The sequence below is a fragment of the Anas platyrhynchos genome, chromosome 1 (assembly GCF_047663525.1).
Source record: "Anas platyrhynchos isolate ZD024472 breed Pekin duck chromosome 1, IASCAAS_PekinDuck_T2T, whole genome shotgun sequence".
In the NCBI taxonomy this organism is placed as follows: Eukaryota; Metazoa; Chordata; class Aves; order Anseriformes; family Anatidae; genus Anas; species Anas platyrhynchos.
In genome coordinates this window covers 119,453,028-119,472,191 of record NC_092587.1, presented here as the reverse complement: position 1 = coordinate 119,472,191, position 19,164 = coordinate 119,453,028, and the positions used below count along the sequence as shown (strand labels likewise).

The window sequence follows — 19,164 nt, the reverse complement described above, 5'->3', positions numbered from 1 at the left end:
GTGTCATTCTCTGCATTTACCTTTACAAAATGCCCATCACTTCTGTTTGTGCATTTTATGAATTTATATTTAGTTATTCACTATACATGAATGCCTCACTATACATGAATGCCATTGAAGTCTATCTAACTCCTTATATTGTAGAGCAATTTAGCATAATTAGAGGACACAGATCTGTTTTTGAGAGAAATTTGAGGAACAATTTTTCAATGCTTTTTGCCTTTAGTACAGTTCATGTACACTGTACCGTTCATGTACACAGACATCCTAATGTCTGTGAGTGTCTTAATACAATTTACATTTAAGGTTTACAGAGATACTTTGTGAGGATTTTTGATGTTTGCATTACATGTTGGTGAAATGATTATTAGGAAATCATTTCAGGTTTTCTGATTACCCAAAATGAGATGCAAACCATATGTGTTCTGTATTAAAAATGCTGAGAGAAAGGAGCTGGAAAGCAAGACTAATACAGCAAATAAATTATCCTGCCTTTGTGAGCAGACATCGTAGGGCAAGAAAAAGTGGTCCTGAAAATGACAGAATTTTCCCCTTAGAAATGGCTCGTTGGTACATTTTGACACAATTTGTCATGTAAAAGATTCATAAATGTCTCCTTAGAAAAGATAGATATGGAACAGTGGGAAATCTGCATAGAGCAACGTCTCTTCAGTGGAGTCACGGTGCCCTGAATTTAACTGAATTTATTCTAATACATCATGGTAGCATCATCAGCAGGTTGTTGATTTTAAAATCAAGAGACAGCAACTAGCAGCTTTTGGTTATCACATACATTTCTGAAATTATTAATCGGACTGTTCTTATGCATAGTTCTAATGGTTATCTCACAAGATACATTATTTTTCTGAAATATGAGTCATGAAAGCTAGTTTGGTATTCATAGAAAGAAGGTTCTGCTTTGTTGTTATTTTTCCCTCCCTCCCTTCTTTCCTCTCCTCTACTTCCTCTTCTTTCTCTCCTCTCTTCAAACTTTTTATATGTAATACACAAGATACCCCAGGTAAGACCATGAACACAATTTAAGCATTGCTTTTTATTTATTTATTTATTTATTTAATTCAATGTATTTGGGAACCAGTCTTCCCATACTTTCATGCATTAAAGAGCGTTTGTCCCTCCTGTCTACCCTGAGGAACACATCATGCACATGTAAACAATGAGACAGAGAGAAGCTTGCACTACAGTGAACAGTCCAGTGGGTGTTCTGCTTAGGGATTTGGTTTAACCAGCCAAAAATTGCAGTGAAGGCTCCAAATTTCTATCACCTTCTTAAATGCTAGGCCTTACCCTTGAGCCCTACAGCCCATGCTGTTATATGAGAAGACTTACCTGTTTCATGACTAGTGCACCCCTTCCTTTCAGCAGCATGGAACACCTTTATCTTGCTAATCAGCTGGTAGCAGAGACAATAGTTTTTGAAGTTATTTCTTATCTTTATTTACGATGTTTAATTTGCACAGGTTTATCGAGCTGAAATTGTGCCGCTTAAAGAGAAGGTGCATCAAGTCAATGAGCTGGCTCAACGGTTCACTCCCCCTGATATTCAGCTCTCCCCATACAATCTCAGCTGTGTGGAAGATCTGAACACAAGATGGAAGGTGCTACAGGTAGGTTTCCCATAGCTGTTTTCTTTATGCTGCTCTGATGCATTTTTTTTCCTTCTGTGTGGTTGTTTTCTCTTTGGGGAACTAAAGGGTTACTAAATGAATGAAAGAGGAAACAGGTTGGTACTGGAAAAGCACTTTCAATAATTCTGTTCCTATGAGAAAACAGGAGGTAAAGCTAACACTGTATTTTCATATACTTCTGCGTGCTTTTATCAAGAAGTAGAAATCAGTTAACCCAGTTTTTCATGCAGTTAAAGTTCTTATACAGTTAAAATTCTTAAAAGTTTATTTACTCTTTAATATTAATACTTAGAAATTCTTGCTGCCAAATATATCATGTGATCATTTCTTTTAACTGACTTATCCATGTGTTACTGATATTTTTGTAGTATATGTGGAAGATTCACACAAGACAGTTTACTTTAGCTCCTTCATTCCTTTTACTATAGTTTAAATAATTTTCAGGAGCAGTGGTTTTAAATATTTTCTGCGTGGGCAGATTAATGATTCTGCAGTGGAGCCTTTAAAGTAACATCCTCGCAATCAAATGTAAAATTACAAGGCATTACATGCATTCAGTGATGAGCAAGATTTGGTACTGCTATTAAAGCTGTTCAGAAGGGGATTTTATAAGTTGATCTCTAAAGCAGAAAAAATATTAAGATTTATTATGAAATTAAGGTGAATAAACTATAAGTTAAATATTGAAAAGTTTCCAGCCTCTTTGGAAATTTTGTTTACTTATCACTTAAGTTTCACATTTATTTACTTTATCGTGTGAAAGACTTAAAAATATATACCTTCACTGTATCTTATCACTGCACTGTATCTTGGCTTGGAATTTTAGGAACAGGGTGTATGAAAGAGAGTGTGTATTTATGCATGCGCTGGTATATGCTGGTGTAGCTCCCACAGCAGGGAAGTAATGTTATAAGTAAATGTAAGTAAATGCAATTAAATTAAAAAAAATGTAATGAAATAAAATAAAAGTAAAAGCCAGTACTTAAAGATCGCTTTTATTTTATATTTACTTTTTTTTTTCTTATAAAGTTATTTACTTTTATTTTTTCTGCATCACTGCTTCACATTTTGAAGTTGTGTCATTATATTTACCTTAATATATTGCAGAAGTGTGAAGGAAAATGAAATGTTTATTCAGGACATTTACAGTTGGTTGAGACAACTTTACCAGATTCTCAGATCCTTTGTCTATTTATGTATACATGGCATGGTAATGGTTTAAAAAGTGTTTTTCAGGTCTAAATCGCTTAATTAAGATTTGAATATGATGAAGGGCATTCTGTTATAATTTTTTCCAAAGAAAAATAAAAACCTCTTCCAGTTCTCTTACAGTTCAGTTGTCCAAATTTCTAGTTGCTGTGTGTGAATCTTATACATGAAAGGTATAGTCATATACTTACATGGGAAATCTTCCTTAAGATTCTGCAAATCTTGTATTACAAGGAAAGTTATTTATTTCCGAATTAAACAGCGAATATAAACTGAGGCAATGATAAAAATGAATAAAGGGGCAGCTAATGCAACTGTAACAAGATAGATGTTTCTTCCTCTACAGGAGATGAAGTCACTAAAAGGGATTCCAATTTTTATATTCCAGTATTATTATCTTTCTATAACCTTGGCAGTTCCTCTTCTTATTCTGTAATTTTATTAATTTTAATAGTGTTTTTTTTTCTACTTTTTCCTTTTTAGCTATGTTTTGACTTATGTCATCTGTAAGTAGTTGATGAGAGCAAGAGACAACTTTTCTAAAGATCTGGGGCCAAAATTCTGGCTCATCTATAATTAGACTAATTAACGTGTTGCTAAAATCATAGTTCTTTTCAAACTTATTGTAGTAGTTTCAGGTTCCCCCTTCTGAGAAGAGAGAGTTTTTGTTCCTTTTTGGAAGCTGAGTTTTCTCGTCAGACTTTTCAGTAAAAAATTTTTGTATATTCCATGAGAAATGGGACTTCCGCCAAACCCGCAGCTGTCATGGTTCATGAATGGTATCTTCTTTATTTAATTGGCTATGCCACTAGGCTTCAGAAGTCATATAGCCATGTATTTTTCTTCATTTCTAGTGGCCTGAGTCTCAGTTTTGCCCAATGTTTGTCTGCAAAAATATGCATATAGATTCATTTTACAGTTGATTCATTCTTGAGAGATCCTATTTATTTATTTGTGCAGGTGAGTGGAGAAATGCCAGCAGTCTGGTTAGGGAATCAATTCTTTTAATGATGTGTGTGTCAAAAATTGGAAAGCTTTCTTAATGAAATGGGAGGACATTGTCATTGTTCTTTGTGGCATTTTTAGGGCAGTCAGTGAAAGAATGTGTGTCAGTAAGTGTAAGCAGACATGGCTATCATCAATGGTCATGCTAACATGCAAAAAAAAATTAAACCGTGTTAGAATTATAATGTTCTATGTGATGAATTTCAGTTTGATAAAACTGTAAATGTTTTTGGTTTTGTTATAAAAAATACATTAATTTTAAAGTTGCGTTATTCTTTTTTATTTCCTTTCTTTTAGAATTTTGTCCTCTTTCAAGAGCAAAAGATTTTTTTGTTGTTTTTAAGAACCATGCAGAACAGTATTTTATCCTATTTTATATTTCCATTTAAATATGCATGTAGAAATTTCTTTTGACATGTTTTTTCTTATATGTTTATACTTGATTAAAAAAAATTCGCTGTTTATAATTGAAAAGGAAAATACTGAAAATCTAGGAAATGCAAGAAAATACATCTTATCTGTGCAACCTAAATTTTGTAACTTGTTGTAGAGCCTTTAAGTATATTCTGATTTATCTGGTTATTGGATAAATGATAGGAAGAGAATGGACATAGCATTTGTTATCCATTAGTCTTGTTTCCTAACAAAATGAGACTTATGCAGTTTACTTCCACCTGTCAGCATTTATAGATTATGTTTGGCAGCACATCTATATAAGTCACACAACACTATATTTAGAATAGTGGGGAAAACTGAGGTTATGATACTGTAGAAAATATATTCACTGAAAACCAGCATCCACTAGCTTTGTTGCTTTTTGGCCAAATAGTTTTAGCTAAATGAAGTATGCTGCTCTTTAACTTATTTATTAGTCACTCTTGAAATTGTACTGAAGATGGGAATATTCATATTCTTGATCCATAATACCCAAACATCTCAAAAATATATATATTTTTTCTGTAGAAGTCCCTTTGACAAGGAAAGTACACTAGGGGAATTAAAGTTGTCTGTTTCAGTTCTGCAAAGACTATGGGAGTTAGGAGTTTTTGACTTAGATGCAGAAATTGCACAGATTGCTTCATATTTTGTCAACATCGAGAGAATATGGCCTGATTTTTTTTTGACACCTTTTTAGGTGTGTGACCTGATTCCAATCAGCTATGTTTAGACTTCTCAATATGAAAATTAGATGTTGTTTAAGGTAAGAGTGTGTGATCTTGATCAGGGTGAGAACTGGGAAGTGCACAAAGCTACCAGCAGTCAGAACAGTGGAAACAAACAAGGACAAAAACAAAATGAAACTTGCAATTATAAGTTGATCTTCAATCCTGACTTCCATATCACAGCTCCTTTTCCTTGCCAAAACATTAACAGCTGTCAGAGCTCATAATTTGTGGGATAGACTTTCAAATAAAATAAAGTTGGACAGGACTGCATAGGGTCAGGTAGGGTAGGATTTGTTGTCAGCTATCTCTTGACAGCAGGGGGATGATGAGTAGTAGCAGTCTCTAGTTGGGCTCTGTAGCCTGGAGGGGATGTGCTTTGCTGACACAGATCATCTGTCCATTCAGCCCTGCTTTGGTTTGAAGTGAGGTTAAAGCAGATATAGGAAGGAACATGGTTATTGCAGATAGAGCATTCATAGGTTAAGAGCTGCCCTGTAAATGCCCTCTCTAAATGTGATTGGAAGCAGTACAAAACCTCTTAGATTCTAAGTCATGGTGCCAAAGTACTGTTAAAGGTTTTTAGAGATAGAGAATGTAAACCTGGCAAAAAGTATTCCTCTTTCTCCCCATTTTTGCTGATCCTTTTCTGTGAAATGCTTGGATTTTTTTAAAATAAAACTTCATTTAAAGTGATTAAAAGCCTAAGGTAGAGAAATAATATGCAAATTTCCAGTTCAAAAGGTTCATGTTAGCCTTATGTTTTTTTCCTCCTTTGATTCATTTTGTCTTGACGTATCAATTATGTATTATATTACTGCAGGTATTTTTATGTCAGGCTGTCTACTTGCAGGTTACAGAGAGCCTTTACAGACTTTAGGGGCTATACCATGTGTGCAATATTTTCTAAATCTTTTTGCTTTGGTAAGACTTGAAGTTAAGATATTTCTGCCAGTTTAGAAAGTGCTATTAACAATGTTGGTTAAAATACTAAAAAATGTTACTAGCATTAAGTTATGAAATGTCTTTAAAACCAGCCTTAGTATGCATGTCATTTTCAGAATATTTTCACAGGAGCCCTCTAAAATTGCCACTGGAGTTTTCACCACACTTTGAGTAAACCTGAGTGTCTTGACCTTGCATGGAAAATTCTGAGTAGTCTGGAAGTCTTGTATTAGTAAGTTAACAGTATAAGAGAAAGCATTTTAGACTTAAAATAGCTGAACTCCACATATGTGCTTTGTGTGCAAATGTTTTCTATAAAATACTTCTGAAATTGGATCCATCTGAGAAAACACAGGTAAAAGGAATTATTTTGAGATGATCATTGCTTCCAGTGGCTCATCTAACCCATCTGATCCTTGTTCTTGCTGTTACTTCATAAACCACTGATGTTGTAATGACTCTTAGAAATGCACCCCTTAGTTGAAGAACAAACATAGTATAAATTGTGGGTTTTGATTTGAAGTTTACAAATTCATTTTTATTCATAGTACTTTGTACCTGGAGAATCATAGCAACCTACAAATTATATGTTGTGGAAATTAATTCTTTGGTGTACAGCATTTTGTTTGGGAATTCTCAAATGCATAGCTTCAAGACACAACCTTTTTCTTCTGTTTTCTTACATGTTTGAAGTTGGTTCTCTGCCATAGCTCAGTTTGTTTAAAAAAAAAATAGCATGAAGAATTAGTATTAATCAAGCTAGGACATTAAACCTAAGTCTACATTTGCAGATAGTATATTAGATGTAGTTTGATGTTGTCACTTCCTCCCATCCGATTCCTTATATTGGTCTCAAGTGTGTTGTGTCCTTTCCCCTCCACTACACTCATTTATGACTTTTTTTCATCCGTACAAACAGTGAGTTCTGTCCTACTTATCTGACATATAGCTGATATTACAGCACTGCTTCAGCAGTGCAGTGATTTTTTGGATACTCAGAATAGAAGAATGTGTCTTCCATAAAATAGCTTTGTGTTTCTTGTATATCCCAGCATTCCAGTTGCTTATCTCAAAACATCACATTTCAAATCCTGAATTGACTTTGTCTGTACTTTTGCCAGCCAAAGAGCTAAGATAACTGAATTTGGTTTGCACATCAGTTGTCATAGCTGTCTGCAATATACTCCGGAATTTGGCTGGCTAGGTTTACCTTTAAAGAGAAAGGGTTTACATTTTTCTCATAAAGCCTTCATAACTTCATTCAGTTGTGAATGACATTTGGATTAGTGACATGCCAGACTGGTCTTTTGCAGAAACCATGCAGGTTTCTTCTTTGAAAAAGTTAAGACCTAATCCTTTTTCTTCATCAGTGAATAGGAGGTCAACTCCTAGCAAATAAAGTTTCTGAAAGACAGAGACAAATCCAGTTTTATCATGACCACTTTTCTCTTCAACGCCGTGTTCAGTCATTCCCACAACTGATGGGATAAGCCCGTGATGTCTAATGGTGTCAGGACTTAGTGATAATTTTAGCGTTACCAATGCCACTCAACACATTTTTTTGAAATTATCTTAACTACCTTGTGCAAGAATGTACACATTTTAAATAAGTCTCCATTTATGGATCAGAAAAATTTCTCTTCTGTGAACCTTATGAAGCTTAGGGGATATAAATGGGAATAAAGTAGTGTTGATTTGATGCAAGTCGTAGTAGTCTTTCTATTTGACAGTAGTTCTGGTAGTTTGCATAGTGTAAGGGTCTGTCCTCTTCCCTAAAGAAGGGAGCCAGAAAAACAAATTCTATTTCATGTACATTTGTGTTTATAATTATTATACAGGCCAAAACCCTTGAATCAAAACTAATCGAGCTTTGCTGATGCGAGCTGTACAAAACAGGACATGGAAAGGTTTTTGGACAGAAACTACGATAGTACATTATTCAGCATGTTTACTGAAAACACGGTTATATTTAAGGAAAATACGGATGCTGTAAAATTTACTACTGTTAGTCTGTGAACTTGAACCAGAAAACAAATCACAGACTCAAGTATACCATTTGCATGCTATAATATGCATTTTGGTATTCAGTGGTAGCACTGCTATGGGAAGGACGAGGTGTGAGGCAGACTTCAGAACAGCGTGTGGGAGCTAGGCCATGACTGGCCATTGGCTTTGGCTGCACTGCCATCCTTCACAACTGTGCTCTTATTCCTTTTGAGCTTGCATATCTCAGATATGCTTGTACACCCCAGGAGCAACATTTGTGCCTTTGATGCCAGAAGAAAACCCCCTTATTGTATTTCTTGTATTTATTGAAGAGCATCCTAAAAAAAGATGTAAAAGCTAATAGAATAAAAATAAATAAATAAATAGATAAATAAATAAAAGATTTGCTGTTTTCAAAAGGCTAACTAATTCTTAAGCCTTTAGATAGGAAATACCATTTGTTCCTGATCCTTCTATCTCTTTGGAGGAATAGTTCTACAAAGTTGAATTCACAGTTGTGAACAAAGTAGATTTCATGAGCTCCCAGGCTATATTATTTACATGATCGGTATATTCACACAGCAGTGTCACTACTTAGAGATACTGTATTTTACTGTCTTTCGCATATTCAGACAAGCTCTAGCTTGCCAGAGATATTTTTCTTTTTGAATGAGCATATAACTAACAGATGTTTGTTTTTGGCCCCATGTCTACATTCTTTGAAAGCTGGAGAATTAAATTGCTGACATTCAGACAACACTAATTCACATATCCAGGGAGCCTAATTTGCCATCCCTGAGATCCTGATTCCTGGTGTTCGTGGGTTTAAAAACCATTTCAGCGACACAATATAAGAATAGGCTGGGGAGTTTCAATAGTATGCTCCTGCTAAACATAATCACATTTTATAAACATCTGCGTCATTACTGGTGTGATTCATCTGAGCTGTATACAGCTGTGTTTCCAGTTTCAATTAACAGTCCCTTAATTGCATATCCATCTCATGTTACTAATTTAGTTAATTTATTCATAATTAAGAGTATTCTATTTTCTACGAAGGTTTGTTGAGCTTAGAGCATTATAAAAAAAATAAATCATGCTCATTGCTGAGGGATTTTTATTCTTACAACAGTCACATCAGAACAAAAATGTCATTCGCATACTTAGAGAGGAAGGCAAGATACAAGACCTTTCTTCTTTTCTCAGTGTGAAATGAGAAATCTTTGGGAGTGTTTTGCTTTCTGTTGGAAAACAAATGATAGTATGAACGTTCTCTTGTCTCCTCATTTTTGCCCTTCTCTCTTCTGCCCAAAATCTAATGTAATTACCTGTTGATTAGACAGATACAACAAGTTTTTATATACAAGAAGAAGTGATAACAAAAAGGGTGTTACAAGAATAATGGGTAATATCAGGTATGTAGGAGACGTGAATCATTCTCTCACACATTTTTGTCTTTAACATTTATATTTTAGGGTACAATACATTTTAAAGGACCTGTGTGATTAGGAATTGTGAAATATCTTATAAAGTAAATGTGAGACACATTCAGGTGGAAAATAAGGAGTGTCTAAGCAATATTACTTACCAAAAGAAGTGTTTGCTCATTAGAAAATATATTTTGCACATCAGCACTAGAATACTGTATACAAAATCCGAGAACCATGCCTTCTTGCAGTTGTCTATAGCATAATGATGTTCTTCACTTACCGTTCTAGCTGGAATGTTTACAACTGTCCAGTACTTCGTACTTACAGATACTATCTTCTCTATTATCTTTACATGCCCTGCTGGGATATACATGCTAGGATATGTCTGCAATATTAAGGAGCTGTAAGCATAAACCGTCCTCTTTAAATTAAAGAAATAAATGAAAGAAAGGAAAAAAAAAAAAAGGAAGGAGGGAAGGAGGGAAGAAAAAGGAAAAAAGGAAAATGAAAAAAAGAAAAACTCAGCTTTTTCTGACTTCCTTTGGCACAAATGGTATTTTGATACTTGTGTGTTACTAGTGGGAAGGTGAGTAGAACAAGTGAAATGCAGAGTCCCTTTCTGGAAATGAAGAGAGGAAGAAATACAAGGCAGTCACTCCTCTTTTTTTTTTTTTTTTTAAAAAAAAGTGTATATATATATATATATGTATATGTATATGTATATTTATTTATTTATTTATTAGCTGGTGCAACTATCGATTCATGAGTAGGCTATCGCATTGCTATAATCTGAAGTAAACATAGGGACCTCCATGTTGTGCTGAAAACATTGAAATAGTCTGATCAATACGTCTCAAGCAGAGCTTCAGGTTTTTAATGACAGCTGCTGAATCCCTTCTAGCTCAAAATCAGAGTTGTCTGCAGCTTTTCCCTTTAATCTTCCAATTCCTCCAATCTCCTTGATGCTCTTTTTAGTTTCTCTCATTGCTCTTTCTCCTTGAAGCTTTCTTTCTCTTCATGCAAGCTTCTCCTTGTTTGTCACACTATTTACAATCATATCACTACTTTTTAAACAAAAGTCTAGGAAGAAAGTCATTAAACAAGCAAACAGAGTACAAAACCAGAAAAGTTATAATGTAATATGGAAGAGATGGAAAGAGGAAAAGTGAAATATAAGGTACAGATGAGGTAGGCTTTTAGTCATGGCAGTTTTATGAATCACAACTTTTTGGTTTCCCTGGGGGTTGCTTAAGATCAGGGTTAGTGACAGATACAGCCATACTTTAAGCAGAATTCTAAGGCTCTTCGGAGCAGTTTCATGATTTTTTTTTCTTTTACTTGTCAAATATTAATGCTGGAAAGTAATCTAGTGAAGATAATAAAAGTGTGAACCATTTCAACCTTTTAGCAGCATACTCTGCGTATTTAGCAAATAGAATGACAGTTTTGGTGCTAACCTTGCTGTATGAATTCCAGGCTGCTCCACCTCTTTTGATTAAAATGGTGATTAGGGTTAGAGGCGATTATCACAATTTGCTGGAGTCCTGTTGTGTTGCAAGCTCAGGATAGCAGAGGGTGATACAAGTGCCTGCAGAAAAACAAATTTCAGGGGTTAATCAATCAGCAAGCTTCTACATATTTTTACTACATTTATTATTTGTATACATTCTCCTGATTTTACAATGGAAGAAAAGAAAAGCATTCATTTTTTGTATACAAAAAAAATATATATATATTCCCCATCCAAGGACAGAAGGGTTTTCAAAATGGAGTTCAAAGACTTTTTAAATGTGAGCATGTTAATATCACACTCTGGAGGGTTGTTGGTTTTTCTTTTCTTTCTTTTTATGCTCCATGACATGATAGGGCAATTCCACTTTATACTTCAGATAGCAGATTTAAACACTGTGGAAGTCTGTGTGCATGTAAACCTATGTGAATTCATATTTTAAACAGAATTGCACACGATTTATTTATTTGTCTAGACAGATGCCTGAGCCGCGTTAGCATTATATATTATATCCAGATCCTGAATTATACTCCTTTTTAAATTAAGCTGTTCAGATTTCAATCTGGTGTCTAAATCATTAAGACAACTTTGTTTTATTTCTGAACCCTTAGTTTTTTGACATTAGACATGGTATTCCCATCCATGCCTTTCCCAGAAGAGGACTTTGTGCATGAAGCACATGAAAAAACGGTTTGATTATTGTATTCTCCATAGTTATATTGACAGAGAAGAAAATAAATGCCTGTTGAGAAAATGTTGCTACATTTTGTGCATTTCATTTTTGTCTTTAACCTCAGAGGACAATTTTATTCTATATTCTCAGAACTCCTGAGGGACCTATAACAGAAGATATGTCCATGTATTAGTAATCTTGATATTGCCTGAGTGCTGTTCTACTATGCTCATGGTTGCTCCAGCTTACAGAGTGAACTGTTGAAGTGACCAACTCCAAGTTTCAGTCCTGAATACCCCATTGACTTAGTCATCACTTGTTCTGCTGCAGTTCATTAAGGTTTTAATAGAGAACTGTGTCTTTTACAATAAATATTAGTCTTGAACTGTATGTCAATTAGTATTTCCTCCCCCCCCTCCCCCCCTCCCCCAGAAGTAATTCTTCAAAAACTGCCCTCTGATCTGAAATAATGCAATGATAGACCTCCCAGCTATTTGCTCGTCTGTCTCTGGATCACCCAGTACCTCAACAGTCAAACATTTACTTGTTATGTTAAAAAAAAAAGTGGTGATTTTGAGTCACTCTCTTAGGACTGTATTTAAACTCTATTTAGCTGACCACTAAAGCCTGGACCTGACAAAGACAGAAAGAAGTCTCTAAGAGAACAAGGAAGGGAGGGAGATCTTTCAGGCCACCAAAATGAAGATTAGAGGTATTCCGGTCACGGAAAATGAATTTACCTCCCTGATAGCATGCTCACAAGTACTGCTTGTCTTGCCTGTGCTGGTCCTGTTTACTTCAGTGGAAGGCACATGCAAGTCAGCAAGATTTTTCTCCTTGTTTCCTGATCGTGTCAATTCATTATCCCTCACTTGTGAAAAAATCTTTGGAAGTACCTGGCCTCTAATACTGAATGAATAAGTCTGTGCAGGTTTGAGAACCTGGATTTGTTTCTGAGGTTTTCGCACATGCTGACTGCCCACCCAGAGGATTGTGTAAATCCCATTGAAGCAGCAGTCTCCCAAACTAATTCAGCAGGTTTTGGTTTTGTCTTTCCTTTATTTATTCATTTATTTGATTTGCAATATTCAGATGCATAGGTGAACTCCTAGAATTTTAATTATTTCTGTATCAGATGAGCTGCAGAAATGCAAAAGGGTTTTGGGATAGATTTAATTTTAGATAGCAGCTTAATTAACAGCATTTGTAAAAACTAGTGCAACTTTAATTAAATGTCTCTACATTAATTTAGTTATATAATTGAAAATGTATTGGGATAGTCTTTACAATTTATAACTCCTCCTGTTTGAGGATTTTAAATAACAGATGAAAAGAAAAAAAAATATTTAAGTATTTGCTAAATTTCTATCAATCTTTTTCAAGTAGTAGAAAGGTGCTTTTCTACCCTGAACATTTATTCAGTTTTCGAGAATTTATAACAAGATTAGATACCTAAAAACTCAACCTGTAGATGGTGACTAATGATGTATTTTTCTCTTCTTGTATGTGATGGGCATTGTTTGTTTTTATCCGACATGAACTTTTGTCCCTCTTACTCTGTCATGTCAACACTGGCTTGTACCACTTCAGACAATCACTCACAAGGCTTTGCAGGGTGCAGTTATGTTGAGGTTAGTTGTGACGCCCAGGGAAACCGATCAAGTAAGAAACTGTGTTGCAGAGGAGCAGGTTCAGAGAGGTGGGCAGGGGCCCAAGACACTTCAATTCTTTTGTAGACTTTCAGAGGCGCCTACGCATTTCCAGCACAGCATGTAGCTCCTCTCCAGTTCCCTGCTCTGCTCTGAGAGATGTGAGGACACGTAGAGAGGCTGGAGCCCTACACATAATTTGAGCAGGGTGTGCAACTATTTAAATGAAATCGTGTATTTCTCCTATGACCCAACACTACGAGGAAAGGTTAAGCATTCCTATTCACTGTAGGGCTGTGTCTACCTGAAGAAGAAGAAATATGTGATGTATAAATTATACTAATCATTTCTATATAATTATAATTAATTCAAATTTGCATAGCATTTCTGAACATACATACTGATGATCATAATCTTCCAGTGAAAGTACTCAGAATTTCCAGTAGTATATGCTTTCCTCTGATTGAAATCATTTCCACTGCCCTACATTTCCCTTACGACTGAAAAGTGAATTACGTTGACACTTTGCCAAAGAGAAGGCTCATAATAATTTTCTTTTCCTTCCCAACACCTATTGCATGCATCAGTTGCATAAATGGTAATTTGAAGCCTTTTTAGCACAGCTGGATATTTTTCATTGATTCTTTTCATCTGAGCATCATTCATTAGAGTTCCTTCATCTTTTTGTCTGCAGTGCACTTTATCTACAGAATACTGGGATTTGTACAACAAAATAGAACAAAAAGTACAAGGACTTCAAGTCCTTCCAGTGTCATATTAGTCAGGTTATAAATTTGAGCTAGAGCAAACAGCCTCATTTGCTTTCCTTCCTTAAGGTGCATATTTATCTTAATTTATTCCATACTGACAGAGAAACTATAAGAAGTAGCACCTGATTGTTTAAATCCTCATTCTTATGGTTTATATTTATTTTGGAACTACCATTCCACACGTTCTTTTAAGTATATATCTATATATACTTGCTGGCATTTATGAAAGGCTTACTTTTCAGTGCATATGTGCATATTATGGTCTTTGTCCCACAGCTTCAACTTTTCCATATGGATAACTATATGTATATATAGAACTTCCAGTTCTCTCCTGTTCAATTTTAGGAAAAAAACAACTTTGCCATTATGACCAATGCTATTTTGTCATGAAATTTATACTTAAATGCAAGTTTGTAAGAACTGAAATCTTATTGGGAGAGAACAACTAAGCAGTTGATTGCTTTTTTTCTTTCTTTTAATAATGTTGCTTTCTTGTTTGTTTTGTAAGATTTTAGTTTTATGTTCCAGGAAATGAAACCACATTTTCTGCTCAGATTTGCTGCTAAAAACACAGAAGTGGTGTATAAGTATTTAACATGCATAATATAAATATTTGACTTAATCAAAGAAGATAACATATGTGAAATAAAATAGTTACTGCTTAGGAGTAAAAAATATGCTTTCGTAGAAGTGTTGGAGTGAAATTTTAACTATTTGTCCAACTTTTAGCATATCTTCTTTTCCAAACATCAAAATAATCATTTAGCAGACTTCAATAAGAACACTTACCTCTAAGATGGTCAATATCTCAGAGCTACTTTTTATGTCATCAGCATCAGCTGATTGCCTTCACACAATTAACTGATGGGAATACTTGGCTAACTGATGGATTTTTAGGTAAAAGGTGGATAGTCTTTCAGTACTTTTCATTTTCTGTCATTGAATATTTTTTTATTTTTTTTTTTGTGGCACAGCAGGTTGCTTGAAGTGAAATTGATTGCTATGCATTCTTAAATGGGTTCAGAGAAATAAACAGTAAAAGTAATTTTCTATGAGGGTATAGTATAATACGTAAACCAAAAAGTTAAGCAGGATGTTAGGTTTATGAAATCAAAAGCCATTTTTCTCAACAGTAGGAAGTACTACTAAATTAACCAAAATAACTTGTTAAAAGAAAGTCTGAAGTACTGTACAGCATCATCATGATCTCAACCTACTTGGCCAAATTATTAGATGGGTGGTGCTGCTGTTGGAACAGTTGCTGTAGTTTAAGTGTCTCTGATAGCTGATGTAATGTCTGCAGCCTGTTAGAGCTATAAAATTACAAATCCAGAAATTGGTCTTGATTGTACTCTTTCTGAAAATAATATGCACCCATTTTAAAATCTGTTTCCTCTAACAAAGAGTTCAAGTATTTTATATTACCTGTTTGGTATAGAACATCCCTAGTTGGTAATAATAATAGTGTCTCTTGCAGTAATATTGGAAAGGACTGTATTTCTCCTATGTCGTCAAAGATATTTATCATAAGCAATTTCATACTTTCTCATTATTAATTATTGTCATAAGCTCTTTAAGCTCTTCTGGAAGTTTTTTGCTTAATGACCCCCATGTCCAGATTGATTTCAACTATATCTCCTGTTCCTGAACGCAGAACAAGATGCCCAAGTCTGGACATTTATTAATATTCATTGTTAACACTTTGTTGAACTCAAAAAAGTCCAGATTCTAGAAAAACCTCAATCCTGCAGTTTATTCGATAGCTATGGAAAATTGCTAATGTAAAAGAGCTTTGCCTTTCTACCAAGTATGAAGCAGGTACCTAGCTACAATTAATTGTGATGTTTATTTTGTTTTGCCTTTGAAATAATAATATTCAGGTCAGATTAATCAGTAATGTGCCTTGTGTGTTACAAAACTACGTGGTCTTATTCTGCTTTACAAAAGGTTGTTCGATCCACAGGATTTTCTTAACTCTGCTTCCTGGTGCTTATTGCTATTCCATTCAATCTTTTTAATTCTCACTAATTTAACAGACTATTTCTTCCCTCATTCTTTACTTCCAAGATCATAGTCCGGCCAATAGCCAGACCTAATACAATCTTAAGGTGAGATGTGTCTTGGTATCCTGAGGCAGCTCATATTGTATGAAATACAGTTTTCAGAATAGGACTTCCAGTGTTCCTAATAATGCAAGGAAATCAGTAAGTAGATAATTCAATCTCCATTCATACATGTAAATAGAATAATTCTTAACTATTAAGGTACGAATATACGAATATTTTAAATAGAGATACTATAGCAAATATGATTATATTGGAGAATTGTTAGCTGCCAGTATAGCAGTTAGGAACTGTTTCCCAATTAATAAGAAAATATCACTTCTGTTGCTAAACAATTTCAAGGGCTCATAACAGTGACAAAACTAGCAGGCAAAGTGGTTTTGCTGATGTAAGATTGAGATTTGTAGTACATTTTCTCAGGGGAACAATGTTTGAACAAGTCCAAGGTTTCATTTTAAAGCTTTAAAAGTAAGGGGAAAAAAAAATCTACATTAAAATTGCATCCCTTGACAGTATAACTTTTATTTGAAGGCTCTTCTCACGTTTCTAGCGTTATTGATTCTATCTTGAACAGAAACTCAAACACAAATGAGTGATTACATACCTCAAATACTTGGATATACCTCGAATCTGTAGCTTTAGATGATGTAGTCATGACTGTGTACTAAAAGAGTACGTAGTCAAAGCTGCTGAACATATACTGGATTTAAGACGGAAGAAAATGTTGGTATTGGGGTGCATTAGTTCTTCTTTGTTCAGTGCGTTAAATCTCATGCAGTTGCTTGTGAAAACGAAAAAAAAAGGTATGATATTTCATCAAATATTTTCCAAGAAGGCCCTCAGAGATCTTCATACAGTTCAGAACTTGGCTTCCAAAAATAATCTGCAGTTTCTGGTAGTCTTGTTGAAGCAAATACAGCTAAAGTATCATTTTTCTCTTGCTCACCAATGTCCTGTACTTTTAATGTACTGTTCTGTATTTAAGAAGGCCATATTTTTTATAAAGTCTTCCAACCATAGCAGGAATAATTTAAGTTCTGGGATGATTTAAGAAGGAAAGAAGTTATTGTATACAATATTGTAAACACACACTTTGATGTGTATGTTTATACACACATATCAAAACAGATTTTCTGAAACATGGAAAATAGGAAAATAAGTTGGAGCTGATAAGCAGGTATATAATTTATTCTTGCAGTGCTAGGCTATAACAATGGACATAAAGATGAGTGCCTAGGAAAGAAATATATCAAAATTTTTTTAATTTGAACAGTTGCATCTGTATAGATGTTGAACTTGCCTGTTTTAGTGGGAAGTGTTTTAGGATATCATTAAAAATCACTAGATTTTTATTTTCCAAACAGCAGGAAAAAAAAAAAAGTCAAACTGGTCAAACTGTTCTGCAGTATAAATTTGTTGGGTAAGAACTGTTACCATAATACTGAATTATGTGGACTTCATGAAACAAAACCACAAAATGTCTTTGTTGTAGAACAATGATTGGAGTTCACATACATATTGGTCAGAAGTGAAACATCCTACTCCCCATAAAAAGTGAACGTGAGTGGGAAGTAATTTTTTTTTTTTTTTTTAAGAAGCCTAACCTGTAAGTTGCTATTGTAACAGGGGTTGTAGCAATTTATTTCAGTTTTACTTTTGACCACACTTTAAAGAGCATGGGGCTTGAAGAAGGTGGCTCGATATGACAGCAGGCAGTGCATATTTTAAATATACAGGGAAGGAAGAAGGAAAACACAGAAGGCAGGATAAAACAAACAAACAAACAAACAAACAAAAATGCTTAAACTCTGAAGACCAACTCAAGATAGGAACGATGTGGTAATATGAAACAAATGTCAGGAACCCGAGTGTTCAGAAAGAAGGAAAAAATAAAAATAAAATGATGGTAGTGAGGAGAGGGAGGAGAATGAGAGTGAGGGATCTTCTTGCTGGCATTGCAAGTCTCATGGCAGGAAGTATTTGTCTCTTTCTTAGATATTATATACTCTGCTTTGCAAATTTGTCTTTCAAAAGGATCTGAAACATCATGAAACTAGCACTCTTCAAGTACAAGTTGTATTTTTCCTTTACTGAATTCTGTACCCTTCAGATATTTAATCCTGCCAGTTGATTTCTTGTCTTATGACCAGGATCTGTATTCCTGGTTTCTCTCATCTGTTTCTTTTCTTTCTTTTTTTTTTTTTTTTGGGGGGTGTGTGTGTGTGTGTTTTTTTTGTAGTGGTGGATTTTTTGTTTTTGTTGGGGGGGGGAAGGGAGGAGGGAAGTTCAACAAGTTTGCTGTTGGTTTCTCAAACAGTTGTTTTGAATGTTTGATTTGGGATTTGTACATACCTTATAGCCTCCTGTCTGCCCTTGTTGGCAACCTGAAACGATAAAAATTAGCTGGGCAAAGGCAATTACTGATCATCAGAGTGGAATCTGGCTTCTGCAGCCAGAAAGCAGTTGCTGACACATAACTGTAGGCCAGCATTGCTATTCCAGCAGAGTGTAATCAAAGCACTTGTTTGTTCAGAGGAATCTTACTGCATGGTGAAGCTAGTGATTGAATAGACTGTCTAAATAATGCCTTCTGACTTAGGTTTGGTTGGGAGTGGGATTTATTTATTTATTTGTTTGTTTTGTTTTCTCATGACACTGTGGGAAGCCTATGGAAGTTGTGAAAAGACCTACCAGAGTAGAAAAGAAAAGATATAATAGGATCTGCAGAAAGCAGAGAAAGTAAGTTCTAATGAGAGAAAGAGAAGGGAAAAAGAAAAACCTTCAGCAGTGTGGTTTAACGTTTTAAAAAAGAGACAAATTTAAATAGATTTTGAAAATGTATGTAACTACTTGAGAGTAAAATAAATAAATAAATAAAGCAAGAAATAAAGCTGGACTGTGAAACTCTCAGTCACATTCCCTCTGGGTTTATTATAATAGGAAAAAAAAAAAGTTTAATGTGCAGAGTGTGCAGAGTATTGCAACTAAGGACTGATAGTATTGATCCAAAATAAGCAAAGAAAAGTTAGCACAGTAAGTTACAGAAAGGTGTAACAGAAAGGTTGCATAGTTAAATTATTTTTGTTCCTGGAGATTTTCATTAAGTTAAAAA

The 19,164-nt window shown here is 34.6% G+C and overlaps 1 protein-coding gene across 19 annotated transcripts in view; it reads left to right on the top strand.

Annotated features, from left to right (window-relative positions):
* Positions 1-19,164, top strand: part of DMD (dystrophin) — a 1,236,775-nt gene that overhangs the window by 1,070,799 nt on the left and 146,812 nt on the right. For all 19 annotated transcript variants that reach the window (XM_072027522.1, XM_072027514.1, XM_038175527.2 and 16 more), the window contains one exon: positions 1,482-1,628. In XM_072027522.1, coding sequence (XP_071883623.1) covers positions 1,482-1,628 — 147 coding nt within the window. The remainder of the gene's footprint in view (positions 1-1,481; positions 1,629-19,164) is intronic.